The 24902-nt window shown below is 38.7% G+C and overlaps 2 protein-coding genes across 9 annotated transcripts in view; one reads left to right on the forward strand and one right to left on the reverse strand.

Annotated features, from left to right (window-relative positions):
• RARS2 (arginyl-tRNA synthetase 2, mitochondrial) overlaps positions 1–17969 on the reverse strand; it is a 67668-nt gene extending 49699 nt beyond the window's left edge. The window contains exon 1 of the mRNA XM_008515161.2: positions 17825–17969. Coding sequence (XP_008513383.1) covers positions 17825–17860 — 36 coding nt within the window. The 5' untranslated portion in view covers positions 17861–17969. The remainder of the gene's footprint in view (positions 1–17824) is intronic.
• ORC3 (origin recognition complex subunit 3) overlaps positions 17923–24902 on the forward strand; it is a 59588-nt gene continuing 52608 nt past the window's right edge. For 4 of the 8 annotated variants that reach the window (XM_070633588.1, XM_008515164.2, XM_070633589.1 and 1 more), the window contains exons 1-2: positions 17989–18096; positions 21194–21248. In XM_070633588.1, coding sequence (XP_070489689.1) covers positions 18073–18096; positions 21194–21248 — 79 coding nt within the window. In that variant the 5' untranslated portion in view covers positions 17989–18072. Of the gene's footprint in view, positions 18097–21193; positions 21249–24902 lie in introns of all 8 variants that reach the window. The other 4 variants (XM_070633587.1, XM_008515166.2, XM_008515167.2 and 1 more) reach the window with 3 other exon arrangements.

A 24902-nucleotide genomic window follows, 5' to 3' on the forward strand; every position in this document is an offset into this window, starting at 1 on the left:
ACTTAAAAACAAACAAGCAAGCAAAGAAACAATGGGGGAACAATTTGATCCCCAAGTCCTATCAGAGGTTTATTCATCAGAACAGCAGGGTTGGAGGCACTTATATTTTTAGAAAGCTCCTTGAATGATTGTAATACACAGCCAAAGATGTAAACTACTGCTCGCATCAGAAACTCGCGGTTATTGGAGGAGACATTCCCATTTATTGAATGATTTTTACATGACAGGGCGCCTTACATGCCTTAAGTTTTTGTTGAAACAATCCCATGATTTTTATACTTTCATAGCCTTTATTTCATGAATAACGAAACTGAAGTACAGAAATTTATGTAATTTGCTTAAGTGGAAAAGCTGGGATGTGAACACAAACTATCTAAAACCAGAACCTCCACTTGACTCCTATCTCCATCCTTTCAATGAGAAATGCATAAAAACAAAATAGTGAAATAGTGGTAAGGCCATAATGACCTTAGACATGTCTTCATCTTTCTTCCCCATCTCCTCAGTCTCTATGGAGCCACTGCACCAGACAAGCTGTGGTTGCTGAGTTGGGAGACAGGAAAGGGAATGCTGGGGTAAATAGGAAAAGTAAAGAATTTAAGAGATCAAGGACAAATCTTCAGAGGTGTTAGAAACTGTTCAGAAGAGGGGGGAATAAAACTAAAATCACTGTCTCCTGATAGTAATAATATTTACTCTCCTAGTGTCAGAAGAAATCATTTGTTGAATTTCATAAATGTAAAAGAAAAAAAAAAAAAGGCTAAACTTGCAGGTCCAGAGCTGTTGTTTATCTTCAAGATGCTCTGTACATTTCTGCTTTGATCTAGTATGTGTTGATTTTTAAATTTAAATCTCAGAGTACAATAATTACTTTTTAAATTCTAGTATTTAGGAAGAGCATTACCATTACTGTATCCCCTATGAAAAGGTTATTTCCTTAGGATATTTTCCCAGAAGTAGATAAATATTTCCAAAGCATTTACAGAATAAAGGCTATAACAGTTCATGTTTATACTACAAATTGTTCCTGCCAATAGATGCATCAGTAATAAAGGTTCTTTTATAATCTCTTTTAGGAGGAAAAAAGGATTTAAATTCCAGTTCCACTTTTACTAGCTATGAGTCCTTGAGAAAGTCAGTTTACATGAATGAGCTTAAGTTTTCACATCTGAAAAATGGGTATAATAAACTAGGTCTCTTGTGAGGATTACAAAAAGTGTCACATAATCTGCATGTAATAAATAACGTTTACTTCTGCCTTCGAAAAGGTTTTATTTTGACATAACATTTCCCAAATTTACCCATAACCACTAAGGTTTTCTGCCTATCTTAAATATAACTCTGCTGAAAAACAACTTTGTGATGTAGATCAATTTTAAAGCATTTCAGCTGACAAGTACGTTGTGAACCTAGGTAATAAGATATTTACATTCAAATGAACAACACAAAAAATTATCCTTCTGATATAAACTAAACTACTTAAAAATTGTTTATTATTATATCTCATTTGCTCCAATGGACTCTGAGGGGGCTTAAACACATAAAAATAAAATAAAGTGAAGATACAAAATTATACCAGAAAACTCAAGGTAATGATAGTTATTAGCTTCTTGGCAACTACACAGCATGCTTCACCTAGTAACAGACCCAGCAAGACAGCAGGAACACACTCTTTCCAAAAGTAAATTCTAAGACCAAGTTATATTCATGTGAAGATCTGAACACCAAAATAGAAATATCCTCAACAGTTTTACAAAGGCACAGAAACATTCTTACATGATATAAATTAAAAAACCAAAAAGAAAGAGGAGGACAGGAGGGGGGGGAGTTATTGTTTAACAGGTACAAAGTTTCAGTTTTGCAAGATGAAGATTTCTGGAAATGGTTGGTGGTAACAGTTGCACAACAATGTGAATGTTTTTAATGCCACTGAACTGCACATTTAAAAATGGTTAAGACAGGGGCTGGCCCCGGGGCCTAGTGGTTAAGCTCACGTGCTCTGCTGCAGGGGGCTCAGTGTTTCGTTGGTTCGAATCCTGGGTGCGGACATGGCACTGCTCATCAAACCACGCTGAGGCAGCGTCCCACGTGCCACAACTAGCAGGACCCACAACGAAGAATATACAACTATGTACTGGGGGGCTTTGGGGAGACAAAGGAAAAAAATAAAATCTTAAAAAAAAATTTTTTTTAAATGGTTAAGACAGTCAATTTTATATTATGCATATTTTCCCACAATTAACAACAAAACAAAACCCAAAGGGAAAGAACTCTGGGATTAAATAGTGGAATGAAGGCTTCTTTACATAATCTGCCACCTCCCAACTCCCACTCAGTATCAAATTAAAATGAAAAGGAAGGAAGAATGGAGGGAGGGGAGAAAGGAAGAAAGGTAAGTAGTAAACAGATAGGTTGGATGGTTCTCCAGCAGCAACTACACAGTTTAGGCATAGCCCAAAGTTATAAACTTCAAAAGTGATAGCCAAGGAAAGATAAAGCAGATTTTGAAGAGGAACGGAGAAGGCCTGTTTGGCAAAGGCTCCGAACTTGAATTAACAATTCTCATTAATACCCCAAATCTGGAGAGAAAAAATTGAATGGATTCCATTATTTTTTCCATCTATGGCTGAGAGATGTTAGTGCTCTGGGAAATAATGACTAAAACAGAGAAGGGAATTGCAGCACTATCTAGCAGAAGTGAAGATTCCAGGGCAGCACACCGAGGGCCTCCCCAGTGGAGACACAATACATCCCCCAATTACAGGGAACGAATGTTGATATGGTGTTCATGGGCAGTAAGAATCAGAGGAGGAACTTTTACAGGAAGACGAAAAAATATCAGGGCTAACAAAAACTTAATATGCCAAGTCAGAGTTCAGGAGTAATGTGTACAGGTCACCATGACCTACTGGAGAGACAAAAGTGGAGCGGAAAGCAGCAGAGTTTATATTTTTGCAATCACAAAAGTGAGGAGAGCCAAGAATAAATCTGATATGGAGAGTAAAGAAGTCACCCACACAACGTGTGAACAAATAGAAAGACTGAGCACAGCTGTCAAGCACGAGCAAGATGAAAAAGAAAAGGCATGACAAAGAGGCAAACAAAGTGAGAGAGAGCAAGGAACACAATGAAAGACAGAGAAAAAGACAGAATGGAAGATGCAGCAAATGGGAGACTGAAGAACTCTGTCAAGAAGAAAATATAACCTGAGTACAAAGACATTCTTCACGAGTGCTTCAAGATTTGGAATTTTCAGAAATGTCAAGATAATAAACAAGAACTAAGAGGCAAGATGGAAAAACAACAAAGTGAGATAAAAGCGGAGTTTAAAAATCAAATAAATAAATTGATGATCCAATATTTTTTATTATAGAATAATTAAGAAACACAAAGGAAGACAACAGCCATAACTGAAAATAAAAGTATGACACAGAAAGGGCTAAGATAATCAGAGAATACAGATTTTTTTAAAAGAGAGATTAAATCAATCAGAGAAAAATAAATAAAAGTGGGTACGAGATAACCCAACCTTAGGATAACCGGTGTCCCTAAAATACAAAAGAAGAGCAGCAAAGCAGCAAGCAGACAGGAAGACAGGTGAATTGGTTCTCCAGCAGCAAATACATAAGGACAGAGAGACACAGTCCAAAGCCATACTCTTCACAAAGCGATAGCCAAGGAAAAGATACAAAAGATCCTGAAGCACATGGAGCAGCCACGGTTAGCAGGGCTCCTACTTTGGTCTCACTTATCAGAAGCCATAGAGGTGAATCAACAAAAGCCAAGAAAAATAAAAAGTATTCATAGATATGCATCGTGGCTCCCCCCAAAAGCAGGGCCTGAGAAAAGGACTGTGTGCAGGTAGTTTATTTGGGAGGTGACTCCTGAGGGCAAAGTGACAGACTGGGGAGAATGAGAGGGAAGGAGAAAAAGTTAATAGAAGATTGTGCTATCAAGTTCACTGCTACAGGCAATGGGGGCTTAATTTCTACGGTCCTTTCCAAGAAACATATACAACGTCTACCAAAATTGTCTATCAAAAAATAGGAAGCAGGAGCTTATCCCTCATCGACTGAGGGCTGTCCTTGGGGGTGTTAACTCTGCCAGCACTTGAGGTGAGTATGGGCTGGGACCAGCAAGCTTCAGACAGGATGAGGAGCTGTGAGCGTAAGTGCATGCAAACAGATGTAGAACTGTTCACACAAGTGGCAGCTGGAGTCAGAGGTGTGATCAAGGTGATGGAAATTGGGCATAATATCCAATAAAAGGAAAAACATCCCTGAGGTAAAGAACCAAATCTAAATCCTGGTCTATTGCAGCTACGGCACACCATTCAGCAGTGAAATGAAAGAACTAGACCTCCGTGCATCACTACAGGTAAATCTTTTAAATACTGAGGCAAACAAACAAAAAAACCCCAAGTTGCAGAAGGATAATTATAATTTGATTACAGCTTATATAAATGTAATAACTTGCAAAAGAATACTATTTAGAGATACATTGACAGGTAGTAAGTGACATGCACAGATATGATAAACACAGAACCTCATATGTGAGGAAAGAGAGTTTGCAACCAGGGATGGGAACCCAGGAGATTTTAATAGCATTTGTAATAGTTTATTTTCAAGCTGGGTGGTGGGCACAAGGATACTAACTATATTCTTCTCCTTGATTAAATATTTCATTAAAAAAAGAAACAAACTGGGTCTACAGATCAAAATAAATTACTCTGTCAGGAAAATATAATACAGAAAATTCAATGCTGAGGTACATCCTGGTTAAGTGATTAAATTTCAAAAATAAAGCACCCAATCAAGAAAATTCCAGAAATGAAACAAACATACTTTACTTTGTAGCCATGTCACCTAATCACAAAGACCATGACTTGTTTAAAGCAAATAATTTAGCAGTAATAGTATATAAGACTGGATTTAACCACTGGAGAAGTTGCAAACTGCTATGTTTCACCTGCTCAGTTGTTTTTTAACTTGAATGAGTTGCCAATGTACGAAAACTGAAATTTTTACAACATTAGATCACTGCATGCATTTGCATCTGTGGTACCAGTCTTATAAAAATTCAAAATCAGAACTAGACAATCTGGTGTTATTCCTTTATTTCTAAAATGAAGATTTTCGATATTATTTCTCAATCTATTATTTTGATAGTATTTCCAAACATGCTAATTTTCCAATAATTAAATTTCCTTTTGATACTTCTAACCTTATTTTATCTGAGATGTCATAATTTCTTGAAAAAAGAAAAAAACAAAAGTAAAATTAAAAAAAAAAATAAAGCACCATGAGCCCTTCTTGAAAAATCTACTGACAGAGAAAAATTCAGCCAATTAAGCCATACATCAGGAAAAGGACTGTGGTAAGCATCTTATCCAATTCAATATAAAAGGAATAGGAGACAAGTTGTGCAGATGTGATTACTAAATGGACTATAAGTATTACAAACTTTGAGAAAGTTATCCAAACAAATAAGGAAAGGTAGAGGAAGGTTATACCAACTACCAGAATGCTAATGCCCTCATCTCTCATGGCAGGGCTTGATACTGTCTAAATCTGAAACATCAAGGTTTTTAAAAATCACTCCAAATTGTAATGTTCATTGTAATCTCTTTTTCTTAACGGTAGAGGACTCATTTAGGAAATACATCAATAATTCTTTGAACCGCACTTTGGTTTCTTTTTCTTTTATTAACTTCCAGCAAAACTATGTTTAATACTTTTTATTTAAAACAGGAATTCGATTATGGGTACATGGGGAATCAATACTATTATAATTTTAGTAGTTGGACATTTTCCATCATAAAACTTAGGAAAAATTAAAAAACCTAAAATTAAGAACTTGTTACAATACAGCCAAATTTTTATAAAAAGTATATCTATCCAGTCTTCTTTCTTTTTTCCTGCTTGTATATCTGCAATGAAATACATCTAAAATAAAGGTCAACGAATGTTAATGATGATGATTATTTATGGGGGAGGGTTTTTAAAAATTGTCTGTACCTTTTGGTATTGCTTAATTCTTTGCAATGAGCAGGCATTATTTTTGCAAAATGAGAAAGATTTTTTTCTTTACCAAAGCACAACTTTATGAAAGTACTGTTAAGGAATTCCTATTGAAAGCTAAGCAGGATGGTTCAGATACGTAGTTCTCTACGTACATTAATTAGCTTGTGGGGAGTCCTCAACCACTCCTTTCCCTGGCACACAGGCACACATGATTCCTACCACTAGTACCCAGGTACTGAACACAAAGCCAAAAAGTATCCTACCAACCTGGCTCTAGACAGCTGCTCAATTCAGTTAGGAGCTAAACTTGCCAGGCTCAAGATCAAAATCTCTGGTAATTGTATAAAAAAACTAATTTCGCTAATGAAAAAGAGATCCATATGCTTTAGCAACCAGATACATAGGTGGCAGAACTGAAACCTTCTTATTTTTATCCATATAACACAGTCTATAAGACCATGAGTCTTAAAGTTCTTAAAAGGTTATCAATCACTCTTCCAGATCTTAAATTACTTAACTTGTCAATCACCCCTGGTTATTCCTCACTTCTGAGTCTCTTATATAACCAGGTCAGGCTCTGTATTTGGCACCAAGAGCCAATGCACAATCACTCCAACTTCTGCAGAGACTTCCTTCAGGCACAGGTCTGGATTATCTCAGACTCAAACAAGAAGCAAATAAGGTGACAATTGAAATTTCAGGGTTCAGAAGAGAACTTCCCAAATGATGTGGAGGGCAAGTTATTCCTAATTAACCATAACGAAAGAAAGTTAGCACAGACCTGTAGAACCTGTGGTTTTAAGCTAAACTGAATGCTAGTGGGCCTGTGAGAATAGGTTAGCAGCAAAGTACACACCTAGATAATTAACTCAGTCCTGTAGTTCACCTGAATATGGAAGAGTATCTTCCCAACACAAAAATTTCACCTTAGGACTAGATGACAACAACTGGTCAACAAGTTTAATTGCTCCTTGAGGCCGCACTTGAAATATGACAATAAAACTCATCAGCAGTCAAGGAGGTTTGTCTTCTATTCACTGTTCGCCATGTGTCTCTTCTCTCAAGTTAGGTAGATAGAAGTTAATGAGGAGGAGAGCTTACTCCATTTAAAATGTACTAAGTACATGACAACTAAATGTAGTTTGTGATTCTATTCTGGAAAAAAAGGCATCATTGAAAAACATCAACAAAACTGGAATGGACTGTAAATTAGATAAAAGTATATATCAATGTTATGTGACTCTAGCAACGTACAGTGATTATGTAAGATAAGCCTTGTTCTTAGGAAGCTAACAATTAGGTATTAACAGGTTAAGGAGCATGATGTGTGAAACATGATACAAATGATATAGGAAAAATAAATTATATACATAGATTTAGAGAGAGATGAAACGAATGTGGCAAAATGTTAATAACTAGTGAATCTGGATGCAGGGTAGATGGAATTCTCATACTATTATCACAACTTTTCCGTAAGTTTGAAATTACTTCAAATTAAAAGTAAAAAAAACTAAAACGAACCAGCTGCATTTATTTTAAACTTAACATCAAAATCTAAATGAAAAGGAAGGGAGAAAGGGAAATAAATCTTCACTCCGTCAGATCTCTGAGCTGGACATAGCGCTGAACATTTTACAAAGGTTATTCTACAGAATACAAAGAATTTCAGTTCTTAGTCAATAACAGTGAGAGAACAAATTTGTAAGACAGTATAGCAAACAAATTTCTAAGACAGAAATAGCATCCCATTCCAGAGCAAAGGGGAACATGCTTACTGCCCATGATGATAGACTCAGCGTTCATCTCCTAGGCAGACACAAAATAACCAATAACCATTCTATAGATAAGAGTGATAAGGTGAGTTTTACTTGCACCAGGGTGAGGATTATAACCCAAGAAGGTAGTTTGCACAAAGAAAGCATTCTAGAGAAGCATGGTTTTCAGTAGTCTTAGACCTTTTTAGAACAAAGAACATACATTAAACATGCCCAGGATACAGATTCATCAAAGTTTCAAAGAGGTAATCAGTCGCCAATTAGCAGGTCAACATGACCCCAAAGTCTGGGAAAGGGAACTTAGCTTCAGGAGTCCTAATAGGGGCGTTCCTGAAAGGGCCTTGTAGGAGGGGAAGTCTTCTTTATCTTGAGAGAGGGCATTCCTTACTTCAGTGGTTAAAACAGATGTACAATGCATGTTTGACAGGCCATAAGTCAGGCATCTTTAGTTTAAGCTAAAGCCATTTTGAACCAGAATAGCTACCCCATATACCTCAGTATGTGAAAATCTCGTCACCTTTATAAGACAGCGTACTGCCTGAGCAGAATAGTCTGACCCTCTTCACATTGCCCAGTGGGAAGAAGAGGGGCTTGGGGAACCAAAACAAGAAAATGTTGATACTCTGGCTACTGCTCTTGCTGTGAATAATAAAATCCTTTTCTCCCATGCAGGGGTCTCACGTTTTCTGCACCCATCCATGGAACTGTGGGGTACTAACTCATAGGGTAAAATCACAGATGCCTCACATTCTTGACACTAAGCGTTTTCTGTTAACATCATCACAATAGCCCTGTAAAGTTCAGCAAAACACTGCAAGGTACAAGTAAGGTATTCCACAAATAGCAGTTATTATTATCCTCATCATTGTCATTATTAACTCTTGCACCAATCCTATAAACTTGGACTCAATATCATCATCTTACAGCTGACAGGTTTTTTTTTTTTTTAAAGATTTTATTTTTTCCTTTTTCTCCCCAAAGCCCCCCAGTACATAGTTGTATATTCTTCATTGTGGGTCCTTCTAGTTGTGGCATGGGGACACTGCCTCAGCGTGGTTTGATGAGCAGTGCCATGTCTGCGCCCAGGATTCGAACCAACGAAACACTGGGCCACCTGCAGCGGAGCACATGAACTTAACCACTTGGCCACGGGGCCAGCCCCATGACAGGTTAATTAACCTGCCAAGAGTCAGTCAGTCACACAAATGGGGCTGGGATTTCATCCTTTCCATTACTACCATGTCATCTCATGGCTTTAAAATTCTGAACTCATTTGGTGAAGCTACAAACTTCATATTATATCAGAACAGCTGTTCATTCTTCAAGTAGGTGTTAAACACCGTCTATGTTGCAGGCACTTTGCTGGTGCTGGGGAAATAATAGTGAATAAAACATGTTCTCTGTCTTAATGAAGCTTATAGAGGAAACATACACCAAAACAAGTACAAACACATAAATAAAACAATTAACTCCTAAGTGTTATGATGAAAGCATCCAAGGGACTGACACAGAGAATAACTGGAGGACACACTTTCCAAACTATAGGTTGTCAGCTGGGACTAAATTCAGTGAGTCCCAATGAACATTTTTAAAAAAATGAAATAGCATAGACTAGAAAAGAATGTACACACATTATAAGGTAAGTATTTTGTGAAACTTCCATCTTGTATAAAGGGTCATGAAATAAAATGTATTTCTTTTAGGCGCAGGGAATAATCTATGCAATGGGAATGAAAAGACCTTGCTATGTTGGAAAAACAGAAAATAACTGTGGCTAGGATCCTACAGAAAGAAGGGATGGAGTGGTATGAACTGAGATTGCAGAAAAAGACATCAAGTTCTGATAGAGTCTGTGCAATGTAGTTTTAAACAGATAAATGACATGATTCGATTGACATTTTAGAAGTCACTTTCCTCCACAAGGACAATGGATTGGAGGGAGGGCAAGAATGGGAACAGAAAGACCCATCAGAAGGCTGTTACAAACAGCTGATACAGGGGATAACGGTAGCTTGGTGTGGGGTGGGCAAAGGGAGGGGCAGCAGTGATGGAAAAGAGTGGATGGATCCAAGATAGTAGATTGAGGATTGAATCAACAGGACTTGCTGAAGTGAGGCATCAGAATCATGCTCTAAACTTGAGTCATGCTCAAATATTGCGGTTCCATGAAGATACCATGCTCTTCCACGTGTCTGTGTCTATGCACATGCTCTTTTTGGAATACCCTACCCCTTCCCAAGCTCTCACTCCAATTACTTGGTACACTCCTACCCATCCTCTCCAACATTACCTTTTCCACAAAGCCTTCCCTGACGCTTAGGAGCCGTCCTCTCCATGTTCCCTTAGCACTGCACATATGCTTCTAATACAGTGGTTACAGACTACACTGCAATCACCTGTTTACATATCTGTTTCACAAGTTAGTCCGGAGCCATTCCAGGGCAGAAACCGTATTTTATTCACTTTCAACCTTGGGACTGATGATAGTGCTCAGAAAACTGCAGACCCATTAATCAAAGTTTGCTGAATGAATGTGCCATTTCATGTAATACTTCATTTCTAAACTAGCAAAGGGATCCCCATTTGTGAAGATATGTATTGCACATATTATTTTTTTTTTGATGATGATTAGCTCTGAGCTAACATCTGCCACCAATCCTCCTCTTTTTGCTGATGAAGGCTGGCCCTGAGCAAACATCCGTGCCCATCTTCCTCTACTTTATACGTGGGACGCCTGCCACAGCATGGCTTGATATGCAGTGCGTAGGTCTGCACTTGAGATCTGAACCAGAGAACCCTTGGATGCCGAAGCGGAATGTGCAAACTTAACTGGTGTCACTGGGCTGGCCCCTCTATTGCACATATTTTTATTTATCCTCATTTCAGATCATCCCTCAATAACTCCATATTCGGAGAAATATATATTTGCTTAGTTTATGTTGCTATACAAACCTGTTAGATACTGTTTAATGATCAGATTGTGCTCCCTGCCTTCACAAACTAAACAGCATAGTATATGGGGAAGAGCTCATTTTGAAGTTAGACAGATCTCCGTTCACAAACCAACTCTTCAATTTATTGACCATGTGGCCTTGGGTAGGTTATTTAATCTCTCCGGATCTCAATTTGCTCAATTATACAATAAGGTTAATACTTTTATGTCATAAGTTTGTCAAGGGATTTAAATGTGAATGTACAGTAACCAGTACAAATATACACTCAATACGTATTAGTTCCTGCTTCTCCAACTTACCTTCTTTACAAGGAAGAATATAGCCTTTGCAAAAGCAAACACAAAATGTTTCTGGCCAAGGCACAAACTTTACCTAATGGCTAAGAACGGAAACCATCTTATCTCTCCATAAACACAAAGCTTGGACACCGAGGCCCAAAACTACCTACCCTGGACATAGTTTACTGTCTATGTTAACATGCCTATATTATTTCTTTGTCTTCATTAGCATAATTTTACTATTCTAGGAGACTCCTGCCCAGACAACTAACTGGATTGTTCATTACAAGGACTTCCTGAAAAATCTATCAATTCTTCAATAGAAAGCATCAACAGTTTATGCCCTAAGACGCCTTGCACTCCTGATTTTGCACTTTCCATCAACCTTAAAACTGCTAAGATCAGTATTCATTCCCAATCAAGCCATCTCCTCCACTCCCCTCCCCTGTTACCTTCTGCCACTGAAAGACCAGCCTTAAACCATATTTCAAATTCTCAGTAAAATCTGACCTTGCTTCTCAGAGACACTACAAAAACACTATCAAGCTGGTGTTCTCCCTTACCCCAGTAAGGCATAAACTGAGTTTTGTCTTATCAAAAGATCCAGTGGTGATATTTGGGAAGCTGGCAGTGAATAGGGCAATACACCTACAGGCATAAAGACAAGGCAGAGGGATTTCCCCACAAAAGTCCAGAAATACTGTAAAAATGAACTAAGAGAACTTATATACCAAAATACGTCCACTAATATGTCCATTAGTAAAGAGGAAGAGGATTTATCAAGACTACAACAGAAAGTTTCATTGCAAAATGTCATAGGTGGCCAATGCATTTTAAAAGTTATTTTTAATGAATTCTAGATTTATGTTCCAGTGTTTTATTCCCTTCCTCATCATACAGCAGTCTCATGTTATCTTTGGAGTTACCAAAAATAATGCTAGGACAGGCAGCCAAAGTGACTGCAAGAGAAATGACCAGTTTTAAAGTTGGATCCTTTCGAATAAAAATTCAGATACATCATCAACTTCCTCAAATGTAAAGAACACTCATTTCTATCGGGTCTAATCATGGCCCACTGACTTTCTACCCAGGTAAAGTATACAAAGCTGTGGGGTGGGAAGGAGTGAGGGAAGCAACATGTTCCTTTTCAGATTTACTTTTTGATGCGGGGTCAGTGAGCCGAGGAGTCTGGATGGTATGGCCAAAATTAAGAGCTCTGTTTAATTGGCTTAAAGTAAGCGCTTACATAAATTCTAAATGTAGTAGAAATTAATCCAATGTCTTTCAAGTTCATGCGATGTGAGTTAACCTTTGGTAAATGAAAGCTTGTTTAAGTTTGTTGGTTTGATTGAAATAGTCTTCTTGTCAGAGTTGCCGGTATTTGCATATGATGCAGGCATGCAGCCTGGGTTTACTAGTCAAATAAGTTTACATTGTCTGTTAAATTCATCAGCAAGATAATAGCTTTAAATGATGACCAGTTTTGCCTAATGTCTCATGAGGTTTTTGTGGGTAATCTGAACATAATTGTTGGAAACAAACGGTTTAAATAGATAAAAGTGGGTACAATAACTGTTTTATGGTCTGTATACTTGGGGGAAAAAAAAAACCCAGCTTTGAAATTCTTTTTGGTAACAATCTTGAGTTTTGCCAAGTTAAGTTAAATGATAAAACAATCTGAGTATCTGGGTCATTTTTGGATTGAATAGAACACAAACGTTATTGCTAAATGTATATAAGTTATCTACTTTTGGCTTCTTATTGTAAAGAGGCTAACAGCATTTGGGTCTATTAAAAAGCATGCCTTGTGTTTTATTGTGAAGTGGCATGTTTCTAGAAATTATGAAGTGTTTAGAATGCTGATGTAAAAGACAATTCGTAATTGCTTAGCTTTTTAGTGTTTACTATGGTCTGTTAAGGGTTAAAAGTTCTTATTAACCTATATAATTAAAGCTACTGGGAATTAATAAGGGAAACAGCTCTGTATTCAAGGAAAGTAAAATGTATGTTTTCAGTAAAGAATGTATAAAGAATGGAAATATTTTGTTTGTTGGGTTAAGAAAGATAAATTTGTCCTAAAGTACTAGAAAGTAAGAAAGAAAGCATGGGACAAATTCTGAAGGCAAAAAGAAAGTTGTAGAAGGTTTGTGAAGGAGAAATTCTGAAAGGAGTTTTATGCTAGTAAACCTGGCTAAGATTAAAATGAATCTAATTAACTAAGTGGGTTTTAATATGAAAAAGTAAACTGGTACAAAAATTAGAATTTGGTTTTCTCTCTCAAAAGGTTAATTTTCTTGAATTTTTGGCCTGCTCTAAGTCTACCTAAAAGACAGAATCTGGCTTGTTAAAACAATTGGTTAGGTTCGGGGAAAAAAGAGGTCTCTTAAAATTTTGACTGTTTAGCTATTTACCCTTGACTATATGTTGTCATTTTGAGTATATACCTGAGCATTGTTACACAGTGAGCATTGTTTCCTATTTGAAGAAGTATTTTAAAAACTTTTGATTTTTTTTTTTTAAAGATTTTATTTTTTTTCCTTTTTCTCCTCAAAGCCCCCCGGTACATAGTTGTATATTCTTTGTTGTGGGTCCTTCTAGTTGTGGCATGTGGGATGCTGCCTCAGCGTGGTTTGATGAGCAGTGCCATGTCCGCGCCCAGGATTCGAACTGACGAAGCACTGGGCCGCCTGCAGCGGAGTGTGCGAACTTAACTATTCAGCCACGGGTCCAGCCCCAAAAACTTTTGATATTTTTGACAAGCTTCTCCCTCAAAAATATTCAAATCCTGAATGAAGGCTTTCTTTTGACCTTGTGGAAGGAAAAAGAATTTCTCTGAGGATTTTCAGAGGGCCCTTGAGACTTCTCAAAGAAATTTGTTCTCTCTCTTCCTATAAGGAGGAAAATACTAAATTAATTAGGCTTATTTGGTCTATTAAACTACATGGGGAAGCACTGTCAAATAAGTGATGATAAACTTTCTTAGGTGGTATTATTTGGGTAAATGCTATTAATATAGGTGGCTTAAAATTATATAACATTCCTAAAATTCTGATCTGTCCTGGTTATCAGTCATAATTTTAGTTATTATCTAGAAGTGTTGTATGTCACAGAAGTAGCCAAGTTTCTTTGTCAATTGCCCTTTTGAGTCTTTTGTCCATTTACAGATAGTTGCTGTTTTACTCTGATGCTTTTTGCTTTTGCAAATGTTTCATCTTCAGAGCAATTCCTGGAAAGGATTCTGACATAAGATTCTAAACTATGGCTTTCTTTTTTTTTTTTTTTAAAGATTTTATTGTTTTCCTTTTTCTCCCCAAAGCCCCCCGGTACATAGTTGTATATTCTTAGTTGTGGGTCCTTCTAGTTGTGGCATGTGGGATGCTGCCTCAGCATGGTTCAATGAGCAGTGCCATGTCTGCACCCAGGGTTCGAACCAACGAAACACTGGGCCACCTGCAGCGGAGTGCGAGAACCTAACCACTCGGCCACAGGGCCAGCCCCTAAACTACGGGTTTCTGATAAACTTTCAGATTGTAAAACTGAACTGGGTAAGAAATTACAGAATTCTAACAGAAACCGAGCTCACAGATCTGCTAACAGAAGATTAAGCTCAAGAATCAATTATACAGGACTGTGTGAACTGATGAGGATGATCATAACTTTTTATGACTTCTGTTTGAAATATTGTTGAGTTTTGATGTGTTGTTTTGTTTTCTTAGAATTAAAGAAATCTTTTTCTCTTTTCTCTTATGCTAACTATGACTTACAGCAATTTAGTGAAATTATACCTTTATGAGCAAAACTGAAACATTTATCTTTTTCTCCCTCCCTGATCCCTCCAGAATTTGGAAACTCTTTTTGAGTGAGTATGGTTATTTCATGGCAGTATCTGCCTAAGTTCAATAAGAATCTATTCTCCTTATAACAGGACACATTGGTTATATTACCAAGGCTTTGACTGGAATGTCGTATTTGAGAAACGTACAGGCTCAGATATGACAATACTGCCTTTGAGGAATAAGGTTGACTTTCTGGAAATAAAGCCACCTGGAAATATACGCCTGGTACCTTGTTTACAGAGATTCTAGCAATCTTATCGGGTAAGTAAGGAAGCTTGCTTATCTGGCAGATGCAAGGAACCTCAGAATATTTTGGGGGACCTAGAGAAGAGAGGACTCCACCCAAACCTGTAGGTACTACAGGTAAAATCTGATGGCAAGTCCTTGGCTTGGCTTTTCTGGCCTTGAGACCTTTACAGTTCAATCTGAGATTCCTAATAAAAGATTCCAGCAAAGCAGATTTTAAAAAGCCTGTATAATCAATTGCTATTCTTGCTGCACTTATGTAAATAATTGGACCAAGTTTTATTGAAATGACACTTATTTTGCAAACCAGTTTATCTTAATTTGGCTATCTTTTATAAAAGTGAGGGTGATTTTAGAGAGAAAAATTATGTTTCAGTAGAAGCTATAGTACACATTCATGGATATTAGATTCTAGCTCTTCTCTTCTACAAGATTCATCTATTACTAATCATAATGTCTCCTTGTGGCCATCCATCTCTGATACCAGGGAGTTCCCTGGTCACAATCAAGCCTTTTCCTTCAATACTACTGCCCAAATACTAACTAGATGTGCCCTGTCACAGGTGGATCATAAACAACAAGTTCCAAAGGTAAAGTCCCCAACTTATCGATACACACAGGATGGACTATATCAAATTTGGGATGAATATATTTGGCTCACTCCTACTAGTGGTCAACTCAGTCAAAAGGCCACTCTATGTTGGGAACAAACCAATCACACCTGTGATACATGGCCTAATAGCACCCGACCTATGGGAAAAATTCCCAGTTATATGTGTTCTCATATCATAGCCTTAAGAAATACTGATTGGTTTGGGATTGACTGGGATAGATGGCCCAGCGTACGTTGGTTATCCCCTAATGGCACTCAGTGGTTATCTGGCTCCAACTTATGGCCTTGGCTGCCACCTGGATGGATTGGACGATGCACCCTAGGTTTCAACGCACCCTAGGTTTCGTCTGGATGCAAGGTAGAACTACATTTACTATATCTCCTCCTGCTAACCTACCCAACCTGCAACAGCACTGGACCCACTCTGTCTTCCACTGGTATGACCACCTTGCCTCAGTTTTCCTTCCCCAATTAGGAATTGAAAGTGTCATCTGGCACATGGAAGCTCCAAACAAATTTACTATGAAAACATTGAATGATACACAACATAGCCTTTCGCTGCTCGATTTAGAAGTATCCCAAATGTGTAAGGCAGTCCTCAAAAACCGAATGGCACTGGATGTCTTGACAGCAGCACAGGGGGGCACTTGTGCCATTATAAAAACTGAATGTTGTGTTTATATTCCTGACTACCATCAAAATATCTCTGCCTTCCTATCTGATAGAGCCACCAAATTAAATCCATGTTTGATCCTACCCTATCTCTAAATGATTGGTTGAACTTATGGTCAGGTCCAGGTTTCTAGACTACTATCAAAACCTTATTCAATTGGGTTAATCATATTGCTCGTATTTCTTATTATAATTTGTTGTCTATTTCATTGTTTGTCTTCCACACGTCAACAAAGTTTCACCTCCTGGACCACCTCTCATCAAATGATTGTCTCATCTCCAGAGGCTCTGTATACCTTGTCAGCCTTGGACTCCACAGCCACAGCCTTCCAGTCCACTGAACTTCCTGCCTGTACCCCTATGGCCCCATTTAGGGACAGCTCTACGACCTTGTACAGCCGGAAGTAGTTATAGAAGACTGACCATCCTCCATATCCCCAAACTATTTCGGGGCCAAATGGGTTCAGGGGGGTTTATGATGAGGATTATTTTAGGCTGGTTACCTGTAATAAAAGCAACTCTGAGGAGCTTGCCCTCAGAGTTTGCTTGCCCTTCGTTGGGAAACATTTACATTTGTAAGGGAAATCTCCATCTGTAAAGATGCCACCCTCTTTGCACCAGGAGGAAGGTGGGATGGTGTCCTCTCTGGAAACTCTTAATGGGGAAGGCAAGGACTTAAGTTGTTTACCGTCTGGCAACCTCATGTAACTGACACGCCCCCCCCCCCCAACATCCTCCTTTGTCTTTAGCTGAAGATAGTATTTAGGGTGGTGGCTTCTGGCCTTTACTTAATCCTATTTGATTCTTATCTAAAAGTTATAGGACCACCCAATAGCCAGACGCCCACCTGCACTGATACCATTTTAACTTTTTTACATATTCTTTCCTTTGTCTTGTAAAGAGATAACTCACATACCTATGCCTTAAATTTAGCCCTACCCTCAGCTCAGTTTTGCAGCAGCAACATGCCAGCACCAGCTCTGACTGCCCGTGGGTCCTGTCCCCACGCAGCAGCTCTGACTGCCCATGGGTCCTGTCCCCATGCCGGCAGCAGCAGCAGCTCCCCATGCCAGCAGCATCTCTGGCTGCCCGTGGGTCCTGTCCCCATGCTATTCCATACTAGTCTCTAAATAAAAGAGCACTACTGCCAGATCTTAAGAGTCCAAGAAATCTTTCTTTCGACTCCTCAGCTCACCGACCCCGCATCACTTTTCACCCTGAGAAACTATCTGGGCCACAGGCCCGACCCTCCAGCGGGTTTGCCTCAGCAGCTCCAGCAGCTCCAGAGAAGGGTGAGGAGGCGCTAGAAACAAACAGGGTTTCCGCGGAACCCCCCTCCCGCTGACTGAGGACTGGCCCACAGCAGTGAAAGAGTCTCGGGGTGCCAGCCTCCGCGGGGGTCCTCCTGCCAACTCCCGGATCCGTACCTGACAAGCGATAGACCTGCGGAAACCACACGCCATGGCCCACTCCACGAAGCGCTTCAGGGCCGGCGGGCACCCTGCCTCGCCCCGCCCTCCTCTGCATGCCCCGCCTCCGCGCGCCGGAAGCCGGCCCCGAGGGTGCTGCCGGCCAATCACGGAGCCGCGTGCCCCAGCACTAACCTCTGCCCCGCTGCCGCGAGGGCGCGCGGGAAATCCCGAGTGCATCTGTAATCCCGCGGGCCGCTGGGGCCATGGCCACCTCGTCGGTGTCCAAGGTACGTGAGGGAAGGCGCCCACTAGGGCTCCGCCGCCGCCTCTCTCCTTTCCGTAGAAGGGATAAAGCGGAAGTTACAGAGGCTTCGGTGTGCCGGCTTGAGGGGAGGCAATGGCGGGCCAAGCTAGGGCTCTTCGCTCCAGGTCTACTTGAGGCCAACTTTGCTTGGGGAGCGACGGCGCCGATCTGCTTTAGCTACCTGGCTAGGAGGACTTTTGAGTTCTGGTTTGTGGAGGCCGGATGCTCCGACGATGTGCCCCCGTCTCCTCTCCTTTTTCCTTCTCATAGATACGTACTATGCGCCAAGCGCTACTAGGTACCGAGATACAGCAGTAAACCAAATAGGTTGTTTCTGCACTCAAAGACATTAAACACAGATAAACTGATGATCACAAATTGTGATAAGTGTAAGCAAGAAGGTTCTAAGTGAGAGAACAGGAGAGCGACATAAGCCTAATATAGATTGGCGGGGGTCAGCGAAGGCCTAGAGAAAGTGACATTTTAGCTGAGATCTGAAAAATGAGTAGAAGTTAGTCAAGCAAAGGACTGGGAGGCAGCGGCGCTGTTCTGGCAGAGAGAGTGGCATGTTCTTTGGCTCAGAAGATAGAAATAAAGTGGCATATTAGAGGAATTGAAAAATCAGTATAATCAGAGAGTAGAGATAGAGGGAGCATTATAAAAAATGAGAACGAGAAAGTAGTGTATATGTGTGTGTGTGTGTGTGTGTGTGTGTGTGTGTGAGATGAGATCATGTAAACCTTCCCATTTGGGCTGCCTCGCTTGCCAGGAATTGCAAGACACGATAGTGTAGTTGGTAAGAAGATAACGCTAGAGATGTATTGTCCAATGTGACAGACACTAGCCACGTGTGGCTATTTAAATTTGAATCAAAATAAAGTAAAATTAAATAAAATTGAAAATTCAGTCCCCATTTCAAATGCTCAATAACCACATGTGGCCGTGGCTACTGTATTAGCGCAGATCTGTGATGTTTCCATCATTATCGAAAGTTCCATTAGACAGCCCTACTACAGACCAAGTAAAGTAAGACCTTTCCTAATATGAGTGCAACCGGAAGCTCCTGAAGTTAAGCTATCTGATAAAGCTGAGAAAGCAAATGAAGAAGCTGCAAAGACATTTCTCCCTACATTAAATCAGTGGATTAGTGAAGAAGGCTATACCATGGATCTAATTTTTAATTTTGATTAAATTAAAATAAAAAAAATTTTTAGGCGTTCATAAATCTTAGCTTTTATTACTTCTTTCAGAGGATTACTGTGAGGATCACATGAGATAATGCATCTGAGAGGATTTGTGAAATCATAAGAACTATCTTAATGGCTGTGCTTTCCAAGACTACATATCAAGGAGGAACTACCAGCCATTGGGTTTATGGTTACAAAGGATTGACTGTGATGCTAGATTTAACTGTGCTAGTACTTTTTATTAAGATTGGTACTCTTTTTGTTTTGCCCTGGTTATAAAGTTCCCGAGGTTTTGAGTGGTCTGTCCCCTAATCTTTTTTGTTGCATAAGCCTCTCTTATTTTTGTCTATCTTGCAGAATTGTGAGGTTTTTTTTTTTTTCAGGAAAGCATTTATGGCATTGTAACAGAAATGCTTGTATTGAGATGATTATGAAAGAGACTTACATAAATAAGAATCTTTAAGGACTGTTTCAGGAATTGAGGGAACTGCCAGCTTTTTATTTTTTTATATAACCTATCTCAACTTCCCTTTCCTGGTCATATTTTCTGGCTTTTGGCTCTCCTTCTAGACTTCTTCCTCCATCTCAAACAGCATCACTTGATCAGCTGTTCAAAGTGGTTAACCGTATTAGTACTACTGCCATATTATTAGCATCCATTCCTGGCACTCTTCATATCTCACTCCTTCAGAGCTCCTTTTCCTTTACTGAATTGCAGGTGATTATAGAAAGGAGGCAATGACAAGCTTGTTGCGGTACTACATGATTTTTCTAAATGTGTATGCACATTCCAAATAGTTCGACTAGTTGCAGATATAGTAGTATAAGGCACAATTCTTATTTTGGATCCTGTAATCCAAATGGCCAGTTTATACTTGCACAGCTGTCTTTAGCACTATCCTGAGATGACTTTTTCTAGGTATGTATCTTTCATTCTTTCTTCATTTTCCATAGAAATGGCAGTCTTTCAGAAGCTATCCATGATGTATGGCTTTAGGATTGGTAGAATTAACACAGAACCAGTAGCTTGAGGGCTATATATCACTAGTCAAATAATGTTACGAGACTAAATGTAAGTAGGAAATTACCAGGAAAATTACTCGGCAAGCATTCACTCATTCCATATATTGATGGCCTAATGTATATGTTAACACTATACTAAACATGGGGGAAACAATTATGAATTGAATGCAATCTGCTCTGAAGGTGCTGACAAGCTAGCTTGGGAGACAGACCCATAAATAACTATGATACAGAATGGGAGTGATTTAAAACAAAGCAAAATAAAGATATTCAAGTACTGTGAGATCTCAGGAGAGGGAATAATTCTGACTACAGAATTGGGGAAGGTTTCCCAGAGCAGGTGAGTTTGAGTGGAACTTTAATGGATAAATGAATAAGAGTTTATCAGATGAAGAAAGGTATGTAAAGTGAGACAATAGCCAAAATTATCTATTTCCTGTCAAGGATCTAGATACTTGGTGTTTAATTAAATAACAAATAACTTCTCTTGAGATGGGAGAATGTCACTATTTTCGATCTTCGTGATCTTCATTTTAATTTATGTAGCCCTTCAATTTAATCTAAGTTTTATAAAAATGGAAGCTTTGTGGGTTTAAATTTCATCAGCTTTTATTTTCTTTGCCTCTTAGATCAGGTCACAAAGAACAAAATCAAAGATGAGCATCCCATGGGAAGGAAGAGAAAGAAATGGATAGTCCCCTTGTTGTTTAAGAATTTTCCTTCTTTAATTCAGATAGAAGAGATGTCATTTCTTAGCACTTTAAAGAAATGTCTTTTTTAAAAAATCTGCTTATCCATAAAATACTTGGTCAATCGGATTTGTCTGCTCTTTAGCTTTGACTTTATGCTTTTTTTCTTTCTTTTTTATAGGGCTGTTTTGTGTTTAAGCCAAACTTCAAGAAGAGAAAGATCTCTGTGCCAATAGGTAAGATGTCTTATGGTCAGATTTGTTGGTTTTCCTCCTCCAAGTCTTAAACTTTAAGAACTAAGCTAACCATAATTGAATTTAGTAATTCTCTTGTCTAAGCTTGGCTTACTTACCCTGTTGATGTAGCAGATATGTTCTGAGGTGTAGATCCAAGGGATCAGGGGACACCCCAGGGTTCTAATCTAAAAGGGAATCCAAATATACCTTCAAAAGGCAAATTGGAAAGTAAATTTCCTTTGAATGATATGTCACCATGTTTTAAAAAAGATTGTCTTAAAAATCTCAGTGGTTTCCTGGGGTGAGGTAGGGAGAATTGACTGTAAAAGGGCAAGAAAGACTTTTTGGAGTGATGGAAATGTTCCCTAGATTGAGGGGGTGTTTAAATGGGTGTATACTTTTGCTAGGACACATCAAACTGTTAAAATGGGCATATTGTATTTTATTATTTGTTAAATTATACCTCAATAAAATTAAATTATTAAAAAAGAAGATACTGCCTTCATTGTCTTCATTTATCTCCAGATATCTATTTAGTGATCCAGTTACGAAGACTTGACTTCTGGGCCAGCCTGGTGGCGCAGCGGTTAAGTTCACGCGTTCCACTTCAGCGGCCAGGGGTTTGCCGATTCCAGTCCCGGTGTGGACATGGCACCGCTTGGCACGCCATGCTGTGGCAGGCGTCCCACATATGAAGTAGAGGAAGATGGGCACAGATGTTAGCTCAGGGCCAGTCTTCCTCAGCAAAAAGAGGAGGATTGGCAGCAGATGTTAGCTCAGGGCTAATTTTCCTCAAAAAAAAAATAAGACTTCTTCAAACAAATCACAATAGTACTGTTAGTCAGAAACACAATATTACTGTTAGACAGAAAGTGTTATTGCACTGGTTCTCAATTGTGGCTACACATTAGAATCACTTGGGGAACTTTTTAAAGAAAAAAGTTATTTTTGTTTTTGTTTTTTTCCTGATAGGATGGTAGATTCCATGCAGTTGCAAGAAATAGTATAGAGTTCACCTGTGCTCTTCACCTAGTTGTTCCCAGTGGTAATATTTTGCATAATTATAGTATAGTATCACAATGAAGGAACTGACATTGGTGCAATCCACCAATCGTATTCAGATTTCAATTTGGGGAACTTTTTAAAGACACTAATGCCCAGACCCCGACCCAGACCGAGTGAAGCAGAATCTCTGGGAGTGGGACCCAGCGCCCCACAGGCTTATTGAGTATTTACACTCAATAGTAAGCACTGTGAAAATTCATTCCAATGGAAAAATTGTGACATGGAATTAAGCATACTCATGCACTAGTTTTTAATTAAAAAGGAAAAACAACTATACCATTGTTTGACTAAGGACATAAATAATTTGAATATATAGAATGGGATTTTTTGAAATCATGATATGCTGCAGACCTTAGGGTCTTAATCCTTCGGTTTGAGACTAGCTAGATAAGAGACTTGTGTGCTCAAGGATAAAGTAGTAAAATAATGGTTCATATTGAGAGGAACAGCGTAGAAAGTATGACTTAGGATAAGAATCCAGTTTCTTGTTAACAGGGGAATAAACAGCAATCTTGAGCTCTACACCGTTAGAGACTTAGTTTCAAAGAAACCTGAAGCTATCTGTATTCCTTGCCCTCCTCCCCATCAAAAATGAAAAGTGTTAGCGATGGACTTGGAAATAATGAACAAAGAATAGCTACATTAAAATTATTTTATTTATTTATTTATTTTCTCCCCAAATCCCTCCAGTACATAGTTGTATATTTTAGTTGTGGGTCCCTCTAACTGTGGCGTGCAGGACGCCACCTCATCATGGCTATGTCCACGCCAAGGATCCGAACCGGCAAAACCCTGGACTGCCAAAGTAGAGCGTGCAAATTTAACCACTTGGCCACATGGCAGGCCCCCCAAATTATTTTGTTTTTAAGTGATTGACTTATGAACAAATTTCTTTAATGTTGGAGATTGCTAAACTTAACTAGAAATAGTTCATTTTCAGAGAAAAGTCAAGACTTGTTCCCCCATTATCCGTGGAGGATACATAGCATGAAATGACATCTGATATCATCAGCAATGTAATTATATCTAATAAAATTGCTAACATTTATTGGGTGTTTATTATGTGCCAGACTATTCTGAGCAGTTTATATGTGTTAATTTGTTTAATCCTCTCAGCAAACTATGAGGAATATATTATTTTCATCTCCATTAAAATATATGAGGATGGTGCTAGTAAGTAGCAGATCTGGGATTTGAACCCGAATTGTCTGATTCCAGAGCCTGTGGCCTAACCATTACCTGATACTGCCTCTCATAATATGAGGAGAGTTTTTGCTTAGAACTTTTTGTATTGAATTTCAACTACAATTTGTTAAAATTTGTTTAAAGATTTTAGTATTAGTAAGCCTAATGTGTGTAATTGTATAATTTGAACTTTGCTTTAGAAGTACATTAAGTTTGGGGTTTTTTTTCATTGTGGTGCTCTAAGAACAAGAAATAGTGTTAGAATATAAGAATCTTAGAGGTATTGACCTTGATTATAAGCCCGATGGAGCAGGAATGAGGAAAACATATCCAGATTTTAGCACTTGCCTTCACTGGCTTCAATTCTTGAAACAGATTGCCTGGAGAAGTAGGAAGATGCTCTGCATTTTGCCCACCATCTGTCCCCTGACTTGAAGACCCTTGGGCATATACCTAAGAGGAGACTGGTAACTCTCCCTCTCAGTGCTCTGTGGATGACTGCACATCCTGGGAAGCAGCTGGGTAGAAGTGGCGGGGCGGGGCTGGGGAGAGAGAGACCGGCCGCAGCCCTGGCGCTGTAGGAGGTGTTCACACTGAACTGAAGCGCTGTGAGTGGGAGCAGGAGGAGACCTGACGACAACAGTGACCACTTATGTTCTTCCTGTCCCCTCAGTGCTTGTTTGTATTTTACCTACCTGATCTCTAAATGACTGAGAGAAGTTAGGATAACGGGTTAAAGTGTCCTAGTGCTGTTGTTTCCCAATTTCTAACAGTATTTTTGTTACCTATTTTGATGCAGTGTAATTCAGCACATAAAAAGTTCTTGTCTTGACTTCCCACTTTAACATTTTACTATGATTGTATGCATTATCAAAATGAAATGACTATTTTTGTTTTATATAAGGCTACCTTGTTATTCTGCTCTCTTAGTAGTGTATCTCCTTGCCTTTTTTGTTTGCGTTTTTATGCTATAACCTTGTCTACCATTTTACCGTATGATGACTTCAATATATTTTAAGGTGTGATAAAATTAAAAAATCAATATTTGCTAAAAATCTCAGTCAACTATGATTAGAAGGTAAGTTCCTTATCATGAAAGAGAATTTCTATCCCAAATTATCAGTTAATGTTAAAACTTAATGACAGAATGCTAGCAGTATCTCTGTAAAATCAGGAACAAAATATGTACTTTCACAATTATTTTTTTAATACTGTGAAAGTTCTAGCTGTTACAATAAAATATGAACAGTAAACAACAAGAAATATGAAGGGAAGTAGAAAACTATAAGGGATGTAAAATATTTGATTAAAGGAAGAGACCTGTAATGTTTGGATGTGAATTTTTTTAACATATTAAAAATGTCATTTTGAGCCAGCCCTGATGGCCTAGTGGTTAAAGTTTGG

This window comes from Equus przewalskii, chromosome 9 (assembly GCF_037783145.1).
Source record: "Equus przewalskii isolate Varuska chromosome 9, EquPr2, whole genome shotgun sequence".
Lineage (NCBI taxonomy): Eukaryota > Metazoa > Chordata > Mammalia > Perissodactyla > Equidae > Equus > Equus przewalskii.